Source organism: Drosophila miranda, assembly GCF_003369915.1.
Source record: "Drosophila miranda strain MSH22 chromosome Y unlocalized genomic scaffold, D.miranda_PacBio2.1 Contig_Y2_pilon, whole genome shotgun sequence".
In the NCBI taxonomy this organism is placed as follows: Eukaryota; Metazoa; Arthropoda; class Insecta; order Diptera; family Drosophilidae; genus Drosophila; species Drosophila miranda.
In genome coordinates, this window is record NW_022881614.1 from 2,789,662 (window position 1) to 2,809,051 (window position 19,390).

The 19,390-nt window shown below is 47.1% G+C and overlaps 3 protein-coding genes and 1 non-coding gene across 8 annotated transcripts; 3 read left to right on the forward strand and 1 right to left on the reverse strand.

Moving 5' to 3' along the window:
* Window positions 1–639: 639 nt before the first annotated feature.
* Window positions 640–4,677, reverse strand: LOC117192679 (ras-like GTP-binding protein Rho1). Its single transcript, XM_033397404.1, has 5 exons — window positions 4,550–4,677; window positions 3,760–3,923; window positions 1,039–1,188; window positions 894–974; window positions 640–835 (listed from the first exon to the last, which is right to left on the reverse strand). The coding sequence occupies exons 2-5, from the start codon at window positions 3,913–3,915 to the stop codon at window positions 644–646; spliced, it is 579 nt and encodes a 192-aa protein (XP_033253295.1). The 5' UTR covers window positions 3,916–3,923; window positions 4,550–4,677; the 3' UTR covers window positions 640–643.
* A 580-nt stretch (window positions 4,678–5,257) lies between these two features.
* On the forward strand, window positions 5,258–7,920 carry LOC108160329 (H/ACA ribonucleoprotein complex subunit 4). Of its 2 annotated transcripts, XM_033397406.1 has the most exons (7): window positions 5,265–5,350; window positions 5,419–5,499; window positions 5,608–5,895; window positions 5,970–6,221; window positions 6,452–6,726; window positions 6,984–7,409; window positions 7,473–7,920. In XM_033397406.1, exons 1-7 carry the CDS (start codon window positions 5,338–5,340, stop codon window positions 7,689–7,691), a joined length of 1,554 nt encoding a protein of 517 aa, XP_033253297.1. In that variant the 5' UTR covers window positions 5,265–5,337; the 3' UTR covers window positions 7,692–7,920. The 2 variants fall into 2 exon arrangements, with proteins under 2 accessions (XP_033253296.1, XP_033253297.1); XM_033397405.1 differs by having other exon boundaries at window positions 5,258–5,350; window positions 5,419–5,895.
* On the forward strand, window positions 6,768–6,906 carry LOC117194224. Its single transcript, XR_004474790.1, has one exon. It is a non-coding gene; the product is annotated as a small nucleolar RNA snoR639/H1 (small nucleolar RNA).
* A 1,038-nt stretch (window positions 7,921–8,958) lies between the features above and the next one.
* Window positions 8,959–18,714, forward strand: LOC117185945. 4 transcript variants are annotated; one of them, XM_033397263.1, is made up of 6 exons: window positions 8,959–9,080; window positions 11,603–12,980; window positions 13,043–14,018; window positions 14,086–14,252; window positions 14,324–18,378; window positions 18,441–18,714. In XM_033397263.1, exons 2-6 carry the CDS (start codon window positions 11,604–11,606, stop codon window positions 18,592–18,594), a joined length of 6,729 nt encoding a protein of 2,242 aa, XP_033253154.1. In that variant the 5' UTR covers window positions 8,959–9,080; window position 11,603; the 3' UTR covers window positions 18,595–18,714. The 4 variants fall into 4 exon arrangements, with proteins under 4 accessions (XP_033253154.1, XP_033253153.1, XP_033253151.1 ...); XM_033397262.1 differs by lacking the exon at window positions 8,959–9,080 and adding an exon at window positions 10,764–11,093; XM_033397260.1 differs by lacking the exon at window positions 8,959–9,080 and adding an exon at window positions 10,764–11,019.
* The last annotated feature ends 676 nt before the right edge of the window (window positions 18,715–19,390 follow it).

Sequence of the window (19,390 nt, forward strand, 5' to 3'; positions counted from 1 at the left end):
TCACTGAGCAGAACACTTTTTGTCTCTTCGCTTGTGTTATGTCTTTCGGGTTTTCGGGTGAGCCCGACACACGATCGTGTCTCACAATAACAACTTAGAGAGACACTTTGGTCAAGCGCTCACAGCAAAAGTGTCTTTAGATGAGCAGAACCAAAAAAGTGTCTGAGTAAAGTGTTTTTAGTTTTTTTCGTGTATATGTTTATTTATTCATGTTTTCCGCATTGTTTGGGCTATTGTATTGTAATATGTATATTTATTTGCAAAATTGGCAAACGAACATTTTCGTTTTGCTTTTCATTTTAATTCATTTTAAGCTCCAATAGTCAAACCGTATAGAATTCACAAAAATTGATCGTTGCCATAAGCATCACACGTACAAGCACGCATACATACGCAAAAGACACTTTGTTCGTTCACTCGCGACAAGATGCTCAGTGAAAAACAGGAACAAAAGAGAAGTGAAGAAATCGGTCTTTGCTTGACCGAAGAGCGAGTTGAGCAAAAACAGATTTGATCGGGTCTTTTCAGTCCATTTTCTCAATGTGTCCGTCAATGAGTGGTTTTTATCAGACACGCCGAAAGTGTCAACAGTTATTTGCGAGCTATGATTATGGTTAAAGATTTTCATTTGTTAGTTACTCTTTTAGAGCAAAAGGCATCTGGTCTTCTTCCTCTTTTTAACCTGCAACGCAGCCCTGGTTGCCGTCTCAAACACCTCCCGGACACCCTCCTTGGACTTGGCCGAGCATTCCAAATAGGCAAAGGCATTTATCTTCTCGGCCATGGCGCGTCCCTCCTGCGGCTTAACAGGCTCCTGCTTCATTTTTGCGAGATCCTTCAGGAGGTACATAAATTTAATTAGATTACCCTCTAAAGGAATGAGAGAGACTTACCCGAATTGTGTTGGGATCATTTCGCAAATCTTTCTTATTTCCTACCAAAATGATTGGAACATTTGGACAAAAGTGTTTGACCTGCGAGAATGGCATTTCAGAGATTAGTTGTTGGTCACGGTTTAAGGCTACGCCAATCACTCACCTCTGGGGTCCACTTTTCAGGAATATTTTCTAGTGAATCGGGGGAATCCACTGAGAAACACATCAGTATTACATCTGTGTCCGGATAGCTCAGCGGTCGTAGTCTGTCGTAGTCCTCCTGCCCGGCCGTATCCCACAAGGCCAGCTCCACCTGAAATAATGGCAACAATGTCATTAGTAGGTGATACAGAGGACGATCGCAGATAAATAGATACATATGTCGGTGTAGATGGGTACTCATCAGACGGTTTTACAGACAGAGGGACGTATGGGGAGAATATGGAAGAGCAGAGGAAAGAACTTCAAGTTGGAGATAGCAACTGAGCGAGGGAGAGCAGGGCTAAGGAACTTGGCGGCGAAAATACCGAACGTATTAATCACATCAAAGTAGAATGACGCGAGCGTCAGCATATGTACATACAGTATGTCAAGAAACTCTTTACACACTGAAAATAAATTAAATTTTTTGACTTTGGATAAGAAAATAATGGCCTTTGGGATCATTGTCTTGATAAAAATTAAATTTGGCCCTATTGTCCGTAATGAGACCAAATTTCTCCGCACTGCTTTTTAAATTTGTTTTTAAAATTTGGAGGTACTGTTTGGCATCCATTGTGTTCTCAATAAATTCAATATTTCCCACACCTCGGCTAGAGATGCACCCCCAAATCATAACCGAAAGTTTTCCAAACTTTACAGTCGGAATGATGTTTCGGTTATCTAAAGCTGTTAACGGCTTGCGCCATACTCTGGGTGGACCATCATTGTAATATAGCATCATTTTTGTTTCGTCGCAAAATATGACGTCATCCCAATACTCTGCCGGCTTACTGATCATGTTAACAGCGAAAGTGAAGCGCTTTTCCACATTGACCGACGAAAGCAGCGGTTTCTTTCGTGCCACTCTGGAAGAGTATTTATGGCGTAGAATAACCTGGCGTACTGTTTCGTGTGAAACAACCAAGTCAAGTTCTTCGTCAAGTTCCTTGGCCAGAGTCCTGACCGATATTTGCGGATTCTGATTAATTTTCCTCATGATTATGCGGTCTGCCCGTTTGTCTATCTTCCTTTTACGGCCACCTCCAGATTTGGTTTCCAGTCTCCCTTCGTTCTTCGCGCGACTTAGGACATTGTAAATTGTTTTCCTTGATACTGAAAACATGTCTACCATGTCTGCAACAGATTTGCCCAACTGGTGATTATAGTAAATCAACTGGACAACGTGAAAGCATAGTCTTTTGCCAGGCATTTTAAAAATTTCAGAAAGTTAGTCTGTAGATGTGCACCGGTCAAAATTTCGCAACCAAATCAAAGTCAATGCAAAAATAGAGCATCACTGAGCAACGCCAAAAGCATAGATTACGGTAAAGTCCCGTTTTTTCTAAGAACGAGATCAAAACAGAGCTCGAAAACGAAATGTGTAAAGAGTTTCTTGACAGTGTCAAAAATGAGTAATCATTGTTTTTGTTTTTTTTTAAGTTACCTATTTATAGTTTTTTTTTTTTTCACTAACTACTTTATAATTAATCCCTGAATGGTTATGAATTAAAAAAATTTGATAAATTTGAACCAAAGGCCATTATTTTCTTATCCAAAGTCAAAAAATTTAATTTATTTTCAGTGTGTAAAGAGTTTCTTGACATACTGTATGTGCACATGTGCGAATGTGTGTGCGGAATGGGTATGTAAACGTTACCCAAACACAGGTCTTCCATGCTTCCGACACCCCAGAAACCAGCTATACATATGTACATACATATGTATACTGCGCAGCACAAACACTCTCCGTTTTTTTTCCGAAAACCGAATGAAAATATTAGAAATGGAATACAGCGAAAACTCAAAATCATGACTTAATGGCTCCCCAGAAAAAATCGCAAAAAGATTCACTACAAATGCGAGTGAGCGAGAGAGAGCGGGAGCGCAGGCTCCATAACATACAGGTAGGGAGAATGTGCTCAGCAAGAGAACGAGATAAAGAGAGGCTAGGGTATGGTAGGCTGCGGTAGTCCGGGGGGCAACAGAGGAGGGGGCTATCGGGTCGTCGCAACGCACAAAACTGTATGTGCGCAAACGTACTTGTATAAGTCAAATACAAAATAAAGAAAACGAGCAACAAGAAACGGAAGGAAGGGAGCTGCATGATTGTTTATTGTGTGTGTTGGAGCTGCCAACTGCTCTTTGTTTGTGTGTGTGATTCTCTCTCAGTCTGGCTATGTGTGGTGAATGATTGGCTTAGTGGGGAAACTGTATTTCAGAATCCTAGCAACCATCTCAGAATATTTCACAGTATATCTCAGCTATCAGCAGAGCCGGAAGAAACTTATATTTTCGTTGACTGTGATCGCCAAAATAAAAGTATATTCCCAACACTCGTGAGTATACCTGTGTGCGTGAGTGTCTGTGTGCCTGTTCCGTCGGTCGTCGTTCAGTATTGACTCACGGCGGTTTTTTTTTTTAAGACCCGCAAAAGGAAACGTATTTGGGAAGTGGGGCGGGAGTTGTGGGTGGTGGAGAAATACGAATAATAAAGAAATTACACAATGCACACATACGCACAGATGCAGAAGCACAGATGTGCGAGTACAATGGAGAATAAGGAGGATACGCGCAATTGAATTTGCTGAATGCACAAATCTCACGTAAAACGAGATCAGATGATTGGCACTGCCAAAGGGAAGGGGGACAGGGTGTGGTATAGCATGGCTTGTAGAAAACTTACCTGTTTACCATCAACTTCGATATCGGCCACATAGTTCTCAAACACAGTGGGTACATACACCTCGGGGAATTGATCTTTGCTAAAGACAATCAGAAGGCAAGTTTTACCGCAGGCACCGTCGCCGACAATTACCAATTTCTTGCGAATCGTCGTCATTGGACGTTCTGCAATGGCAAAAGGAAGAGAGTGTGGATGCAATACTAGGCAGCACGTTCTTCTGTTCGTCGAAATCCGAGTTCTATTTGATTTGATTTATTCGCGAAAACTGCGCGAGCTGTTCAAAATTATCAAAATGAAAAAGACACACACAGGCGCACAGACGGCACGGCACACACCAGCAGCACTCCAACACACCGCAACAGTACACACACGTTCGCTCGCTCTCACTTAGTCATGTTCTTGACTGAACGGAACAACGATCTAAAAGTCAAAAGTGGGGGTTCTTTTCTTTTTGACCAATGTCCGCATTGAAAATTTTGATTCAGTTCATAATTGTTTGGCTTTAATCGAGTTCCATACTCCTGATGCATATTACTTTCGCGTTTTGTCCAAAGTGGTCGCGTCATAGGGCTTGGGCCCGCCCGTGCCCGTCAGCCCCGTTCCCTTCTCCAATCCACTGAAAGAAACTCCTCGTCCCGTGCCCGCTGCTTTTGCTTTTATTCCAAAAACATCTCATCCACTCGCATTGCTGTTGTCTGTGTGTGTCTCTGCCTTTGCGCTAGCTGCTTCTGTGTGCGTGTGTGTGCCTCTGTGGAATTTTTTCACTGCTCTTTCAACTTTTCTCACTTACAATTTATGATGATTTTTACAACACGAATTCGATACTTAATTTGCTTAAAAAATGACACAAACTGGTTGATTCTTATGCGTCTAGCCCTTATAGTTTCGTATTAAAGATACAATTATAAAAATTCGAATTGAACTAGACGATTTTTTTCTCATGCAAAATGACGATGAACAATGTTCATTCGTTTCATTTCTTGGTAGCGCGATGAACCCCGATGACCAACCAACGCCTTCAACCACAGAGTCGCACTTTTGCGATAGTATCGCCAATGATGTTCGCCAGGTGGCTCTGTGACAATTGCATCCCTTTCTGACTTTTCTGAATATTTATATCGATATGCTTCTGGTATTTTTAATACTTTTCGGTATCTTTTGAGGTCAAAATTGAACCGACTGTATATCGGTATATAATGGTCAATTTCATCAATCTATTATTTTTCATTTTCAACGGTATACAGAAATCTAATAAAAGCAAGTATTAAGAATAGGCCAGTCAATTAGAAAATAGATTCACCAATCGTATAAAATTACGTGGGCATGGCTAAATTATCTGTATAGCTGGGAATATTCAACGGAAGATCAAAAACGGGGAATATGTAAAATATAACTTGAATTCGTCAGTATATGTACGGTATATTTTGAAAATAAGACCGTATATTTCGGTATATTTCTGAGTGTTCGAAGGTCACGGCGGCCACACTCATCGGCAACACGTTTGGATCGTCCATTTTCTTCGACCAGGCACCGCGTGCACAAGCGTTTAAAAGCGTTTTAAAATTTGTATAAGTAAAAATGGCTGATGGTGGTGAGTAGCAAAGTGATGACTAAACCTAGTGCTAGGATTACAAGAAGCATCGCTGCGAATCGTTGCAGATGTACGCAAAGAGAAGCGAAAGAAGAAGATCAAGGAGGAGCCAGTGGATGCCGACGATATTGGCACGCTGCAAAAGCAGGGTAATTTTTCGCTGCGAATCGTTGCAGATGTACGCAAAGAGAAGCGAAAGAAGAAGATCAAGGAGGAGCCAGTGGATGCCGACGATATTGGCACGCTGCAAAAGCAGGGTAACTTTCAAATAAAACCCTCGTCGAAGATAGCCGAGCTGGACACATCGCAATGGCCGCTGCTTTTGAAGAGCTTCGACAAACTAAATATTCGATCCAATCACTATACGCCCCTGGCACATGGCTCCTCGCCCCTCAACCGCGACATCAAAGAGTACATGAAGACGGGCTTCATCAACCTGGATAAGCCGTCCAATCCCAGCTCCCACGAGGTGGTGGCCTGGATTAAGAAGATTCTCAAGGTAGAGAAGACTGGACATTCGGGAACCTTGGATCCAAAGGTTACAGGTAAGCGATACGCATGTGCCGCCTCAACATAACCTCCAAATACCAACGCACGTGTGTTGCGCTCTGCTCGGCAGGTTGCTTGATTGTCTGCATCGACCGCGCCACGCGTCTAGTGAAGTCGCAACAGAGTGCCGGCAAGGAGTATGTGGCTATTTTTAAGCTCCATGGTGCTGTTGAATCGGTGGCCAAAGTGCGTCAGGGCTTGGAGAAGCTGCGCGGTGCTCTCTTCCAGCGTACCCCGCTTATCTCGGCCGTCAAGCGACAGCTCCGAGTGCGTACGGTGTACGACAGCAAGCTGTTGGACTACGATGAGAGTCGCAATATGGGTAAGTTTTCGTTTTATTTGTATTTAATTTTATTCGATTCGAAGCTTGTGCGTCGCTGCTTGAATGAATCTGTATGGCAGGGACGTGCAAGATGCTTCGGCTAGTACAGTAAAAAATCTCAGTATTTTCCCATACATGCAAATGCACAGTTATTAGTTAAAACATCTCTGTATCTTCTCTCCCCTCCCAATGCCCCAACACCACAATATCTGCCCCCTACTCACGTTTAGGTGTTTTTTGGGTTAGTTGCGAGGCCGGCTCCTACATCCGTACCATGTGCGTCCATCTGGGTCTAGTCTTGGGCGTTGGCGGTCAAATGTTGGAACTGCGTCGTGTGCGTTCGGGCATTCAATCGGAGGGCGACGGCATGGTAACCATGCATGACGTCCTCGATGCCATGTGGCTGTACGAGAACCACAAGGACGAGTCGATGCTGCGTCGTGTGATAAAACCGTTGGAGGGTCTGCTGGTCAACCACAAGCGCATCATAATGAAGGACAGTTCAGTAAGTGTTCAACAGTGTTTCTACACTTTTGATTCCCCATGACCCCATGATATTAAGCCGGCAGACGCCCGTATCCCCCATAAGCGTCTGTGACTTTGATTGGGAACAGTAAAGGTGCTGATGTGTGTATGTTGGGCAGCGCTCTTTCCTGCGCACTCGACAAAGAAATTTCAGACTACACTTCCAAGACCGACCGAATTCGAAATCATCTTCGACACAACTTGCAAATCTGTATGCTGATGCTGCTCTTCTCTTAGGTGAATGCTGTGTGCTATGGCGCCAAAATCATGTTGCCTGGTGTCCTGCGCTATGAGGATGGCATTGAGATCGATCAGGAGATTGTCATATGCACAACCAAGGGTGAGGCCATTTGCCTGGCCATTGCTCTGATGACCACGGCCACCATGTCGTCGTGTGATCATGGCGTTGTGGCCAAGATAAAGCGTGTGATAATGGAGCGCGATATATATCCGCGTAAGTGGGGATTGGGTCCCAAGGCTTCCGCTAGGAAGGCACTCATCGCTGCCGGAAAATTGGACAAGTTTGGCAGGCCCAATGAGAACACGCCTAAAGAATGGCTCACCGGCTTTGTCGACTACAATGCCAAGAAGCCAGCGGCGGCAGTGGCCCCACAGACACCCGTCAAAGAAACCGGGAGTAATGGCTCGGACGAACCGTCCAAGGTGGGGATTATACATTACCTTCTATGTTATACTTTTTTCACTTATCAAATAAATACTTTTCAGCGCAAACTGAGCACCTCCAGTACCGAGGAAGCAGCACAGGGAACGGGAGCTGAAGATTCCTCTGCCAAAACTGACAAAAAGAAGAAGAAGCACAAGGGCGAAGAAGGGTCCCCCGCGGCGGAGAAGGAGGCAACGGCTGATGTGGAGCCAGTAAAGAATGAGAAGAAAAAGAAGAAGAAGAAGGATAAGGATAGGGAAAGAGAAGAAGCTCAGGAATAGGATATTTATGTTCCTATAGGATTAGGTTTTCTAAGAGAGCTCTACGATTTTTTGTAGAGATCTAATTATTATTTTCAACACATTTTCTTAGTGGTTAAGCTTAAAGAGTTGTCTATCTTTACAAACAAGTGTTTTTATGTTTAGAAATGCAAACAAATTTCAGATGCATTTAGGTGACATTCGCAATGCAATAAATTTTATATAATTTATTGTACATATACCAGCAGAATCTAAATATTGTCTGTATTATATTCCCAGTAGTTCAGTTTTGTTTAGCTTTTCAGTGAGCAGCCACACATTAAACCCAACTAAAGGTAAGTTCAATTTGAAATTGATTAAAAGTTCTGTCAAATTCTGCTTTTGCTGCTGCCTTATGATGATAATTAAACTTTCGCCCCTATATTTTCTGCAATCGACTAAAGTTTTCCTTCCTTATCTTTTGCATGTACGGATTGTCTACATTGTTCAAGGTAAATATTTATATATATTTAAAACCGATTCTGTTTTAAAATGATGTTAAAAAAAAAACTGAATAATGTGGCATGATTTTCACATAACCGCAATACAAAATCCAATAGGTCCTACTGAATATAAAAACTATGCTAAAAGCTTTAAAGATTATCCTGAGAAAGAACTAACCGACACGTTTTCTATTCATTTACAGTGGCCTGCCTCACCACGTAGAAACGTAATTTCAAAAGGTTTGTTTCATTTGTAAAGCACTTGTTATAGCTGATATTTATTTGACGACTTATCTTTCGTTGACTATATATAAATATAAAATTAAATGAATAAAAACTCAAAATAAATGAACCCACAGAATAAAATTCCACTTGCGCATTTAACCTCAAAAACGCAGAAGTTTCTCTCTGAGCATTTTGTGCGGGAATCAGGTGACGTACAGAGTTGCCATGAAAAAGCGCAAGAAGAAGCGTGTACAACATTTTTTTATTGGGCATTGTTGACAAGGCTTAAATTGAATGACTTTGTTTGCCGTCAAAAGACCACCATATCTAGTTACTGTCCCTTTATTTCTATCTGGTGTGCAGGTTTATTTTCGAATTGTGTTTGCACATTTCCTCTAGAATGAAAATATCAGGTATAAAAAGACCAAACTCTAATATGCAACCCTGCGTTTCATTCCACATGTTGCAAACCTTGGTCCCCTTGGCGGGCAGTTATCGGTCTCCATATTGGAATTATCGAGCCCGTCATTGTGTGCGCATCTGTGTCTCACGCATTGTGTATGTATTCGCTGGCTTTTTTCAACGTGAGCAACGAGAGCTGGCTGTTGATTAATTGTGAAAATAGCTTGTAAAATAATAAAAACTATACGGATTTGTGATTGTTTCGGAACTTGCACGGTGCGGATAGCCACTGCTTGTACAGGTAAATAATCTGAAAGCAATAAGTTGTGCAAAAGGACATTTTTATCATTCGAGATTTTTCTACATGGCCGCGCAAAAGGGGGTGCTTTTGCGTGACGCATGTGATCGGTTCTGTATGTGTCTGCTGACGACCAGAGACGCCATGTTGAATTTTGTTTTGTATTTGATCGCTTCTGTACCGAATTATATTGTCGCAAGGAAATTAACCTGCAATGACCAGATACATCAATGTTTTTTTTTTTAAGTTTTAAGATGTTTTAACGTCGATTGACTGACGCGAAGTGTGGGAATTTTTTGAGGTTATTTTCTGAAATTGAGTGACGACTTCGTAAAATAAAACATGAATAAAATGCAGTTGCGCATGGTTGCATTTTGATGTGGTAATATAAAATTGGATTCAATAAATATAGCTTTGATCGCGATTCCAAGGTTCAGGGAGGTACGCCACCTAGATACACTACTTTCCACGTTTAAACGCCGATTTTCAGTGTTGAAAAAGTAAGGACTTTCTTCGTCTCCCGCTCCTTTTGCATTTATTTGTGGTTTACATAATTCATCGGTAATCAGTGCACACGTTTACAAACGAACGTAAGCATACAGTACATGTATATTTACATATATGTATCTAAGTCCCTCGCCGCCCACATTTGGTTCAGCCAGTGTGCCATTGCCATGTATTTCAGGGGAACGCCTGGAACCGAAATTGCCCAATATTCACGCACGCAAAGAACACACATACACACACACACACACACACACATCTGACGGTGGCAGCGTCACTTAGTGATGTAAATTTGAATGAAAACATCGATGTCGATGTCCATCGATGTTATCAAAATTAAACATCGATGTTGGATTGATACATCGGATTTATTCTTCGATGCATCGATGTATGACCGCGAAATCAGGATCTGAAGACACGGCGACAGCCTCTGATGATTGCGATGGGAAAATTAGTGACAGGCAGTTGTGGTACTGTTTCTGATACTGAGTTTTATTGAACAAATGGATCTCCTTATATAGCTAGCAGTGGTACTCTTATTGTATGGGAAGGAACGCACAGGCTCCATGTGAGTGTATTTTTAGATATGGTGCACTTACTCTGTGCGGGGGTTACATTTCAGTGCATTTACTTAGGTACTTGGCAGCAATAGAGTAAATAGTTTATTGCTTCACCCTTTTTGGTGGGTTCGAGTTTACAAGTGCAATTGTCTATTCTTAGTTGCTAATGTAATTTTCGTGTCGTCATATTCATTGACATGAAGTGACATGGACAATTGTATTTATGAGTATTTGTGTATGAGATTGTACTGTATATTCTGTAATATTAATAAGGTATATGTCTGTGACTGAACAGTACTCTTCATACCTTCCCAAACACACAACGGGTTGCCTTCGAATGATGTTAACGGCGTTCGCAGTTTCATATTTAAACAAATGTATACCATCTATAGTAAATTTGATTCATTTTAAGTCAAATATGTTTACTTTATTTGACATTGCTGTGTTGCTGCTTACAGAAGACAAATACGCAATGATTTGAAATTAAACGATCGATGTTTTGCAAAACATCGATGCATCGCTCAACATCGGTACCAGCAAAAACACCGGAAAACATCGGTAAACATCGGCAAAAAAACATCGATGCTCGATGCATCGATGGGTTTTTACATCACTAGCGTCACTCACTCGGTTGGAATCAATGCTGTTTTGTGATCGCGAATTCGCACGCGCTGCCTGCATTATAAATCGTTTAAAAAAATTGTTTGCATGCACTGATAAAAGCTATTTTGTGTGCACATGCGCAATGCCTTTGGGCAATGCAATTGTTTATTGTGGCTGGCGTCAGTGCTGAAAAGAAATCAAAGTGTAAAAGTTTTTGTTGATGGCTGCTGGTGCATATGGTTCTGGCTCTTGTCGCCTGCCCTGTCTGCTTGTGTGTGAGTGTTTGTGTGCACTGCTGCACAACAATCGCAACAATATCATTCCTGTGATATTTGAAGTGTTGAAAAAAGTGCGTGGTAATTTATTTCAATTAATAAGATGCATGCCGGGGTCATCATCATGTCGATGATTGCCGGGGAATACGGTTTATTCCAGGTGTATATGTATGTATGTGTCCCTGGCGGACGGTGCTCCCAACCCACTGCTGCATTCATGCGGCAAACTCGGCCGCACGCTGCTTGTTATTCTGCACGTGGCTACGAGACTTTTCTTGGCTAAAAGTTGTTTAATTATATGTGTAATGCACCAGCCTGCTTTGGCCTAAATGCAATTATAGCATCGCAAGATGTGGCCACGCCACGCCACCGGGTAAATGTAAATGAAAATTAAGATTCTGAATTGCGCTGTCAACTCATTTTAAAATGACAGGTCCTGCGAAACGTGATGGTGCATTGTATCAAAAAAGTGCTGTCCATTAATATACAGTCGATCGTTTCCTGGGGCGGGTACAATAGATTTAGTGAAAATAAATTATTTTCTTGGGGCTAATGGACACTTTTGCTTGTAAATATTTTACAGCATGACTAGCAGCGAACTGCCGCCTATCATATTACAAGGCAAACAATTGATCAAATATCGTCACCTAAAACGAAAATATCCGGTGTCCAAGGAATTCCTAAATCGCAATTGGTGGAACGTGAAGCGCTTTATCATCTATGCCCTGACGCCACGCTGTATCCTGCGGAACTACGCGTGGCGCAGTCGACGCAACAACCGTGTCGTTATCCGGAAACGCGTTCGCATCTGTCTCTTCGATCCGCGCCTCAAGCGGATGATCAAGAGGCGTAAGAAGAACATCAGAAAATGGTCATTTAGCATCGTAAACTATCACAAGAAAATGGGCCACATCGAGGAGCACGAGGAGACGGAGCTATACAACGTGTCCGAGCCGCTGCCAGCCGAGGAGCTGTCCAAGAAAATGAAGCAACAACTGGAGCTGCTCAAGACTGGCAAACGGACTCTCTGCCTGATAGAAGACTCACACAAAAATGTCGAAATGCTCGAAGCCAAAGAGATCAGTCAGACTGCTGCCAAAATAGGATCGCATGCCGAAAGGATCGGCCAGGACAATGGTCAGAGCGAATGCGTTAAACCAATGGACATCGCCCCCTCAAAGGAGACGGACGAGAAGACACCCACAAAGTCACCCGAATCAATGTTTTCCGGCCAGGAAGATGCTCCTACGCCAGCCACTCCCAGCAAAGAGAATACCAGCCAGACCAGTGCTTGCTCTAGTACCGAAAAAGCTGACAAATCGGAGAAATCAGAGGAATCCGGTGGCAGAAAGTTCTTGGACATGCTGATCAATAAAGCGCGCGTCAATTCCTACGCCCGGGAATCGAATTTACATATTGAAACCTGTCCAGCGTCCATTCCTGCGTTTACAGCCGAAGAGGATGGCAGCGGCGACTTTGTCGGCTTCGATGAGAGCGTCCATCAGCCGGGAATGCTGCTCACTCCCATTGTGCCACAGAGCTGCAAGACGTTGGAGGGGAATTCGGCCTTCGTCAGCGAATCTCTCGATGCGTACATGCGCGAGCATCACATCAACGATGACAAGGTGAAACTCCTGGAGCCCATGGGTCACGACGGGCAGGTAACCTCACACAGTTTGCCGCCACCCATGGATATGCCAGCTGTTCCCGAGGCCCTGCAGCGGCTCCGCACGGTGGCCGAGCGTCGTTCGTACCTGCAGCGCTCCAAGAACCAAAAGATGGCCATCATTAACAACGAGGCCAACATTTACAGGGAGCTGCAGCGCAAGCAGCGCCAGCGGAAGGTCAAGATTGCGGCGATGCAGCACCTGCAGGCCCTCACCACTCAGATGCCTTTCACCCGCCAGGGCTGGCAGGCGGCCAGCTATGTGGCCACTGAAACGTCAAAGTATTATTATCAGGTGAGTTTTGAATGCCTTCCAGCTTTCCATTGACTGAAAAATTATATTTCCGATGCCGACAGGTGATCCAGGTGGACGGTAAGAGGGTTCGCCTGCCAGGTGCCCAAGGCAACAATCTGCAGCGGGAGAAGCGTCCTTACAAGAGCAAACTGACGCCCCAGGAGGCGGCCACAGTCTATTGCAACGACCTGTGCTTGGACGCAGCGGTTCAACCCAAGCTGAATATTCTACCCACTACAGCGACGAATGCCATGCATCACAAGCGGCTCAATCAGTATCCAGCATCTGCCATCTTTCCACCCTGTCCGCTGTCGATGAAGCCGCTACAGAAGCCATTGGATGACGACAAGGCAGCCCTATTGCTGGCCGGCGGCAGCATGGCTGTGGTCAGCATGCCCACCGTCCAGCTGGAAGTAATGCCACAGCTGGGGCGGCCACTGGACGAGATTGCCAGGCGGTATCTGCAGCATATTCTGCCCCATCATGACATAACCAGAGAGTGGGCCGAGTTTAGTGTGTCGACGCTGCAGCAGCAGCCGCCTGTTTGCATGAAGGAGGCCGAGGAGCAGGCTTCCCAGACGGCAGCCGGCAGACGGAAGAGCTTCACCTTCGTTATTCCATATACAAACGATCGAAATCACATCCTAGTGCGTCGCGTCGTAGATCGGTCTGAACAGATGGATCCCAGCTTCTACCAGGAGCCACACAAGCTGCAAGAGTTCGGTTTCCATAAGGCTCTGCCCCAGGAGCCCGACGCTGAAATGCTGGACTGTGCAAACATGATTAATGACATGATCAACACGGTGGCCATCAGCTGCAGCGAGAACAGCTTCATCACCGAGGATACTCTGACAATGGACGATCCCGCAGCGATCAGCAGCCCACCAAAGCCTGCCGCCGACCTGAGTCTCGTCAAGGACGAAGATGACAAGTCCGTGGGGAATTGGAAGCGTCGTCCCACCAAGCAGAAGCGACTGGCCAATGAGTTGCGTCGTCTCAATGCCACCATCATAGATGCGGCCGACAGGAATGCGAATGGTATGTGCTATTTAAACCCATTCGAGGTCATAGTCAGGAATCCTTTAATCCTGCATCCTTTTTGCAGCCATAAAGCCTTGCATCAAGGAACACTGCCAGCTGGGCTGCCTTTGTGCCAGTCTGAGCGGAGCCGAGCTGCCGATGCGGGACCATTGCGGACGCGCCGACTGCGTAATCGAGTGTCATTGCATGGGCGGCGAACAGTCCCGAGTGATGCGTGTGCAAACGGCCGATGTAAGCTCTCATTGGAACCCCGCTCTTTTCGGGTGAGACTTAATCGTTTTGTGTGTTTTTGCTTGTTTTAGGGGCGAAGCATCTCCAACGAGGATGCGTTCAATTTGCGACGCAAGGCCACTGCTCGACTGGCCAAAATGGAGAAGGATTTCACCTCGACACTGGTGCTCACGGATAACGAGACGCTGCTGATAAACGAGTCGCAGGGCGATAAGAAGCGACGCTGCACCAAGGCCCCCAAACGCTACGAAGACTTTGACGACTCGAACATGTTTGACGACGACGACGAAATAGTCTCTCCCTCCCGGACCACATCGAAGAGGAATGCTGTGACTGCGGCTGCCACGGCGGCAGCTGCTGCTAGCGCCAAGAATGCCGCTGCCGCTCTCACCAAGGGCTGCACCGTGAAGGACACGGATCTGGCCAAGCTGAAGCATTGCTTTGTTTCGATCCGTCGCCTGCGCGATATGGGCAACATAGCACCCTTCTGCATGACTCATCAGCTTTACAAGTGCTTCTGTGGCGGCGAGGCCACCGAGGGAAAGCCCGTGATCATCGAGAAGGAGCAGTGGAACGCGACCGTATCGCATTACAACCCAGAGCTGGCCACCCGAGCGCACTATAGCTTTGAACGACAAGCGGAGGAGCAACAGCCTAAGAAGAGGGGCAGAAAAAAGCAAAACCCACCCGAGCTGGCGGTGGCTGAAAAGGAGGAGGCCACGGTACTGCCGGTGCCGCCTTTGCCGAAACTAGAAGGGATGCTGGTTACAAAGCCTAAAGTTGTTTTGCCCAAGTCCCCAAAGAATGTGCGTAAAGACGAGTGTACGCCGAAGGTAGCAGTATCTTCCACATCTTCGACACCTTCCGCATCTCCCGCGCCTTCCGCACCTTCCGCATCTTCTGCATTCTCCTCAAAACAACAGCCTCGCACATCGTCTCCGCATGAACGCAGAGTTAAGCTGGACAACATTTACACCTACTACACTTCGCGTCCCTATCTCTGCCGTCGTGCCTTAGCCGTGCCCAGGCGTTCCTATACACAGCTGAATCGCTGTCGCATGAATATCACCCGCGAGTACGTGACGGAGACGGAGACGACCGAGACGCAGGAGCTGCTCAGGCGTCGCATTGATGGCGCCGTTTTCTTCTATCGCAAGGAGTTGGAAAAGCTGAGACGTCGACAGTTAATCCAGCAGGCTGAGACCCAGGGCCGGGTGGAGGCCCCGGTCATCGTCGTGCGGGACGACTCGGATGAGAGCGAGCAGACAGAAAGCCGAAAGCGGAGTGTACCGTCGTCAGGCCGTCAGAATGCGCCACCTATGCCTCCCAGCAAACGCACCAAACTGCAATCAGACAGGGCTCCGATGGAGAGTGGCAAGCTTCATTTGGATATACAGGTGCCACGCATTTCAGCCTGCTACTCGCTGAATTCCGCCTCTGTGGACGTGCTGAGGGCTGGCATGAATACAGCGGCCGCTGCTGCCGTGGCTGCTAGTGGTATAGGGCCCACCCCGGCCGATGCGGACTCGCCCAACTGTCGCTCCTTCTACAACGAGGTGGTGAAGAACATGAACTCGCAGGTCAGCAAGAAGATGCAGGACATTGATTTGGCCCTGCAGCGCGAGAGCAAAATCATACCAGCACCCAACGAGGAGATTCTGTGCATCATCAAGTGGACCAACTTCCTGGCCGCCTACGAATGTAACTATGTGTACATTTGGATTGTACAAATGAAGACGTACACCTTCCTGGCGGCCACCACCACCAACCTGATGCCTGCAGTGTGCGGCGCCATCGCCATTGGGGACACCAGATTCGCTTCCGCCAACCCCGATACCCCTATGATGGCGCGCATGCTGATGGATAGCAAGCGAAACGAGTACACCAGCCGACTGGCCGTGGTGATGCAGGGCAGGCAGAGCTATTGGCTGGTCAAGGGCTTTTTGCGCCACATTCAGGGCAGCGCCTGCACTAAGCCGACGCCTCAGACGCATCCACTGCTCATCAAGAAGATAAACGTCCTCTGCTCGCTGCTGGTGAAGCAGCGCATTCGTGAACACCAGAAGAAACCTGCTGCCCCTGATGTTCCGGCCATTACGATTGTGCCAGAGGAACAGACTCCATCTACATCTACACCTACATCTGCATCTCCATCTCCATCTGCATCTGTATCTGTGGCTGCTTCAGAAGCCGATCTAAGACCAGCAGCCTCCTCCAATCAGGCCCCCACAAAGGCAAACGCTTCCAACATCCGCACGAATATCGAGTTCCGCAGGGTCACCCGCAACGATGTGGATGAACTGGATATACCCGAAAGTTACCAGGGTGACCATCGTTGGGTGGTGCTGGATCTTGTCGATGACTTCTCGCACATCTTTGTGCCCGCCTTCGGGGAGATGATATCGCTGGACAGGATACACAAGGTGATGCGGGTGGCCCGTGATAAGAATAAACTGGTGAAGCTTCAGTTCTTCCACCAGGCCCCATACTATGCATTCGTAACGGCCGCCTCTCGAAAGAAGATCTACTTCGGGCCTCTGCGGCTAGATATGTCGCTACCCGTTCTGGTGCTGCTGCAGAGCGTCGATGGCAAGATGATGCTGCGAGAGGTCTACCAGAGAGAGCATTCCATTCCCGTTCAGCCCCACCACCGGAGCATGGCCTTTTCGGTGCTCAAAGTTCAGGGACAGCTGCATTTTGAGATCGATATGGAGGATCAGAAGACTCTTACTGATTCCAATGCCCCGCAGATCCCTCTGCCATCCGCTGGGAACCTAGTTCCGGTTCCGCTTCCTGGCAATCCCAGCGAACAGTTGGTGCCCGCCAACGATTTGCCGGTTGTCATCATCGACAGCGAAGACGAAGATGATGAAGTGTCGGAGAAACATGTCAAAGAAAAGGACCAGTGTGCGAACGAGAAGCAAATGGAGACAGATCTTGAGGCGGTGGTGGAACCTCTCCCACTGTCCAATCCGGAGAGAGTGCAGGAGCTACCGCGCATGAACTTTACCATTCAAACAATTCCCAGCAGTGGGGCCCTGCATATCACCCCAGATGCTGCCTTAGAATCCTCCCGTCCAGACAGCACCGAGACTAACTGGAAGCTGACTGGCGCCTTTGTACCTTTCATAGCCAATGTGCCGGCGATTGGGGATCTGGCGCCCACCACCCAGCTCCTCACACCCCAGGTCCAACTCACCCAAACAGTAGCCGGCGCCGCCCCCGAGCAAAGTGCATCCAATGTTACTTCCTTGGACCCGCCGGCTCCTAAGATGGGCCGCTTCAGTTTTGGCGCCAGGATCAACGAATCGCTGCAAGAGCTACTGAGCAGCGGCACCCCGACACCCACAGCAACAGCCACAGCCGCCCTGCCTGCCAGCATAACCGTCACCAAAATGGATGGCAATGAATCCAAAGCAACTTCCAAATCACTAGGCAAGGGCTGTGAAGCCATCAAGATTGGCACCAAGCGTAGTGTCTCTGGGGGGCCTAGGCATTTGCCAAGACTATTACCTAAACCGACTCCCGCGTCTACAGAGAAGCCACGCGCAGCCACACCTACAGCGTGTACATCCAAGGCTGGGCCCACCATTATCCAGCTGTCGGCAACTACCTTCTCCATAGGTAATCATCAGCCGATACGACCACGTCCTACACCGCCAGTAGGACCCGCCACCGCAAGGGCGGGCACCTGTGTGAGTTTGTACCCCTCCAGGGTAGGACCGTCCACCGCCAACAAAGGAGCACGAGCGGTAAAAGACCCACCGCCGGAAACGGCTCCGATTGCTGCGGCTGCTGGGGAGGTGGAACCGGCAAAGAAGGCAAACTCACCGTACGTCCGTGCCACTCCTGGTCGGATGGTCGGCCGCGTCTCTTTGCCTGGCCAACCGTCTGCTGCCGCGGAGCAGGCCCGCTCGCGGCCATCCCTGCCAGCCAAAATACCGACGGCGCAAAGTGCGACTCAAACGGAAGGGGTGGCGGCAAAGTGTACATATGGCTATATGGTGTCTAATGGACTGCCAAGCTATCGCACCAAGCTGTCGGGCGACTATTTCTTTCTAAAGATGCCACATGTGGGAATTCTGCGCTTCGCGAATCACGTGACTGCTGGCGCCTACCTCAATCGGTGAGTAGCACAGGAAAGTCCACGTAAATCACACAATTTCAATATTCGATTTCCTCTTGAAGCGAACTCATGCGGAAGACGGAATGCAGGGCCATGCTGCCAGCCGACTGGAAGTTCCGGCCAGACCCACAGTCGATTGTGAGGCAACAGACGACAACCGCGAAAGGGCCAGCAAAGTATCAAGAGCCACCGGCCGCCATTGAAATCGAAGATTGATCCCAAAAATAGGAAAAGAAAAAACCACTGCTGTCGTCTCATTACATGAACAAAAACACTTTTTGTTTAGTTTTAAGAACTATGTATATGCTATATACTGCACATACTTTACCACTCACGCTCATCAACGTATCGTATGTCTGTCTGATACATATTGTAACGAACCTGCTTCTTGGTTCGCTTGAGTTTGCTGGGCTCGCTCAGCGGTCGGCCGATTCGTCGCAACGTATTTTTATTGTTGCCCCCAACGACAAATGATAAGACCCTTCTTTTCTTTAATCGAATTTCTCTTTATTCGTAATTATATTAGGACTTAGGGCTAGATGCTACAATTCAACTTATCTATGGATCTCCACCACGCGTGGGCTCTCGTCGGGTGTGGCAGCGTTGAGGCTAATGATTGGGGCAGTTTGAACCGTACCGGGTATCACTCTTACGGTTTCAACGTGCGCGCAGCTTCGTCGCTTCGTCGCCGCAGCCTCCTTTTATAGCCCCTTGACGGGCCCCGGCTCGGCGTTGGTAGTTTTCCATCGCCGTCTCCTGGTTTCCACGGCCTTCGACCATATTTGGTCATGCGTCGGATCGCTGCCGGCCCGATCCCGCCGTCTCCTCTGCATCTCGCGTTTCTCTCGCTCCGAGAGCGGGACACTTCTCCTCTCGGGGCCCTTGGCCTCTTCGCCGCATCCGGATATCCGTGGGTATCTGGGCTGACCTTCGCCTTATCCAGCCAGCCATCAGCCTTTATCCGACCGTCCCACCGCCTTTATCCGGCTATGCTTTGGTCGAATTCGGCCTG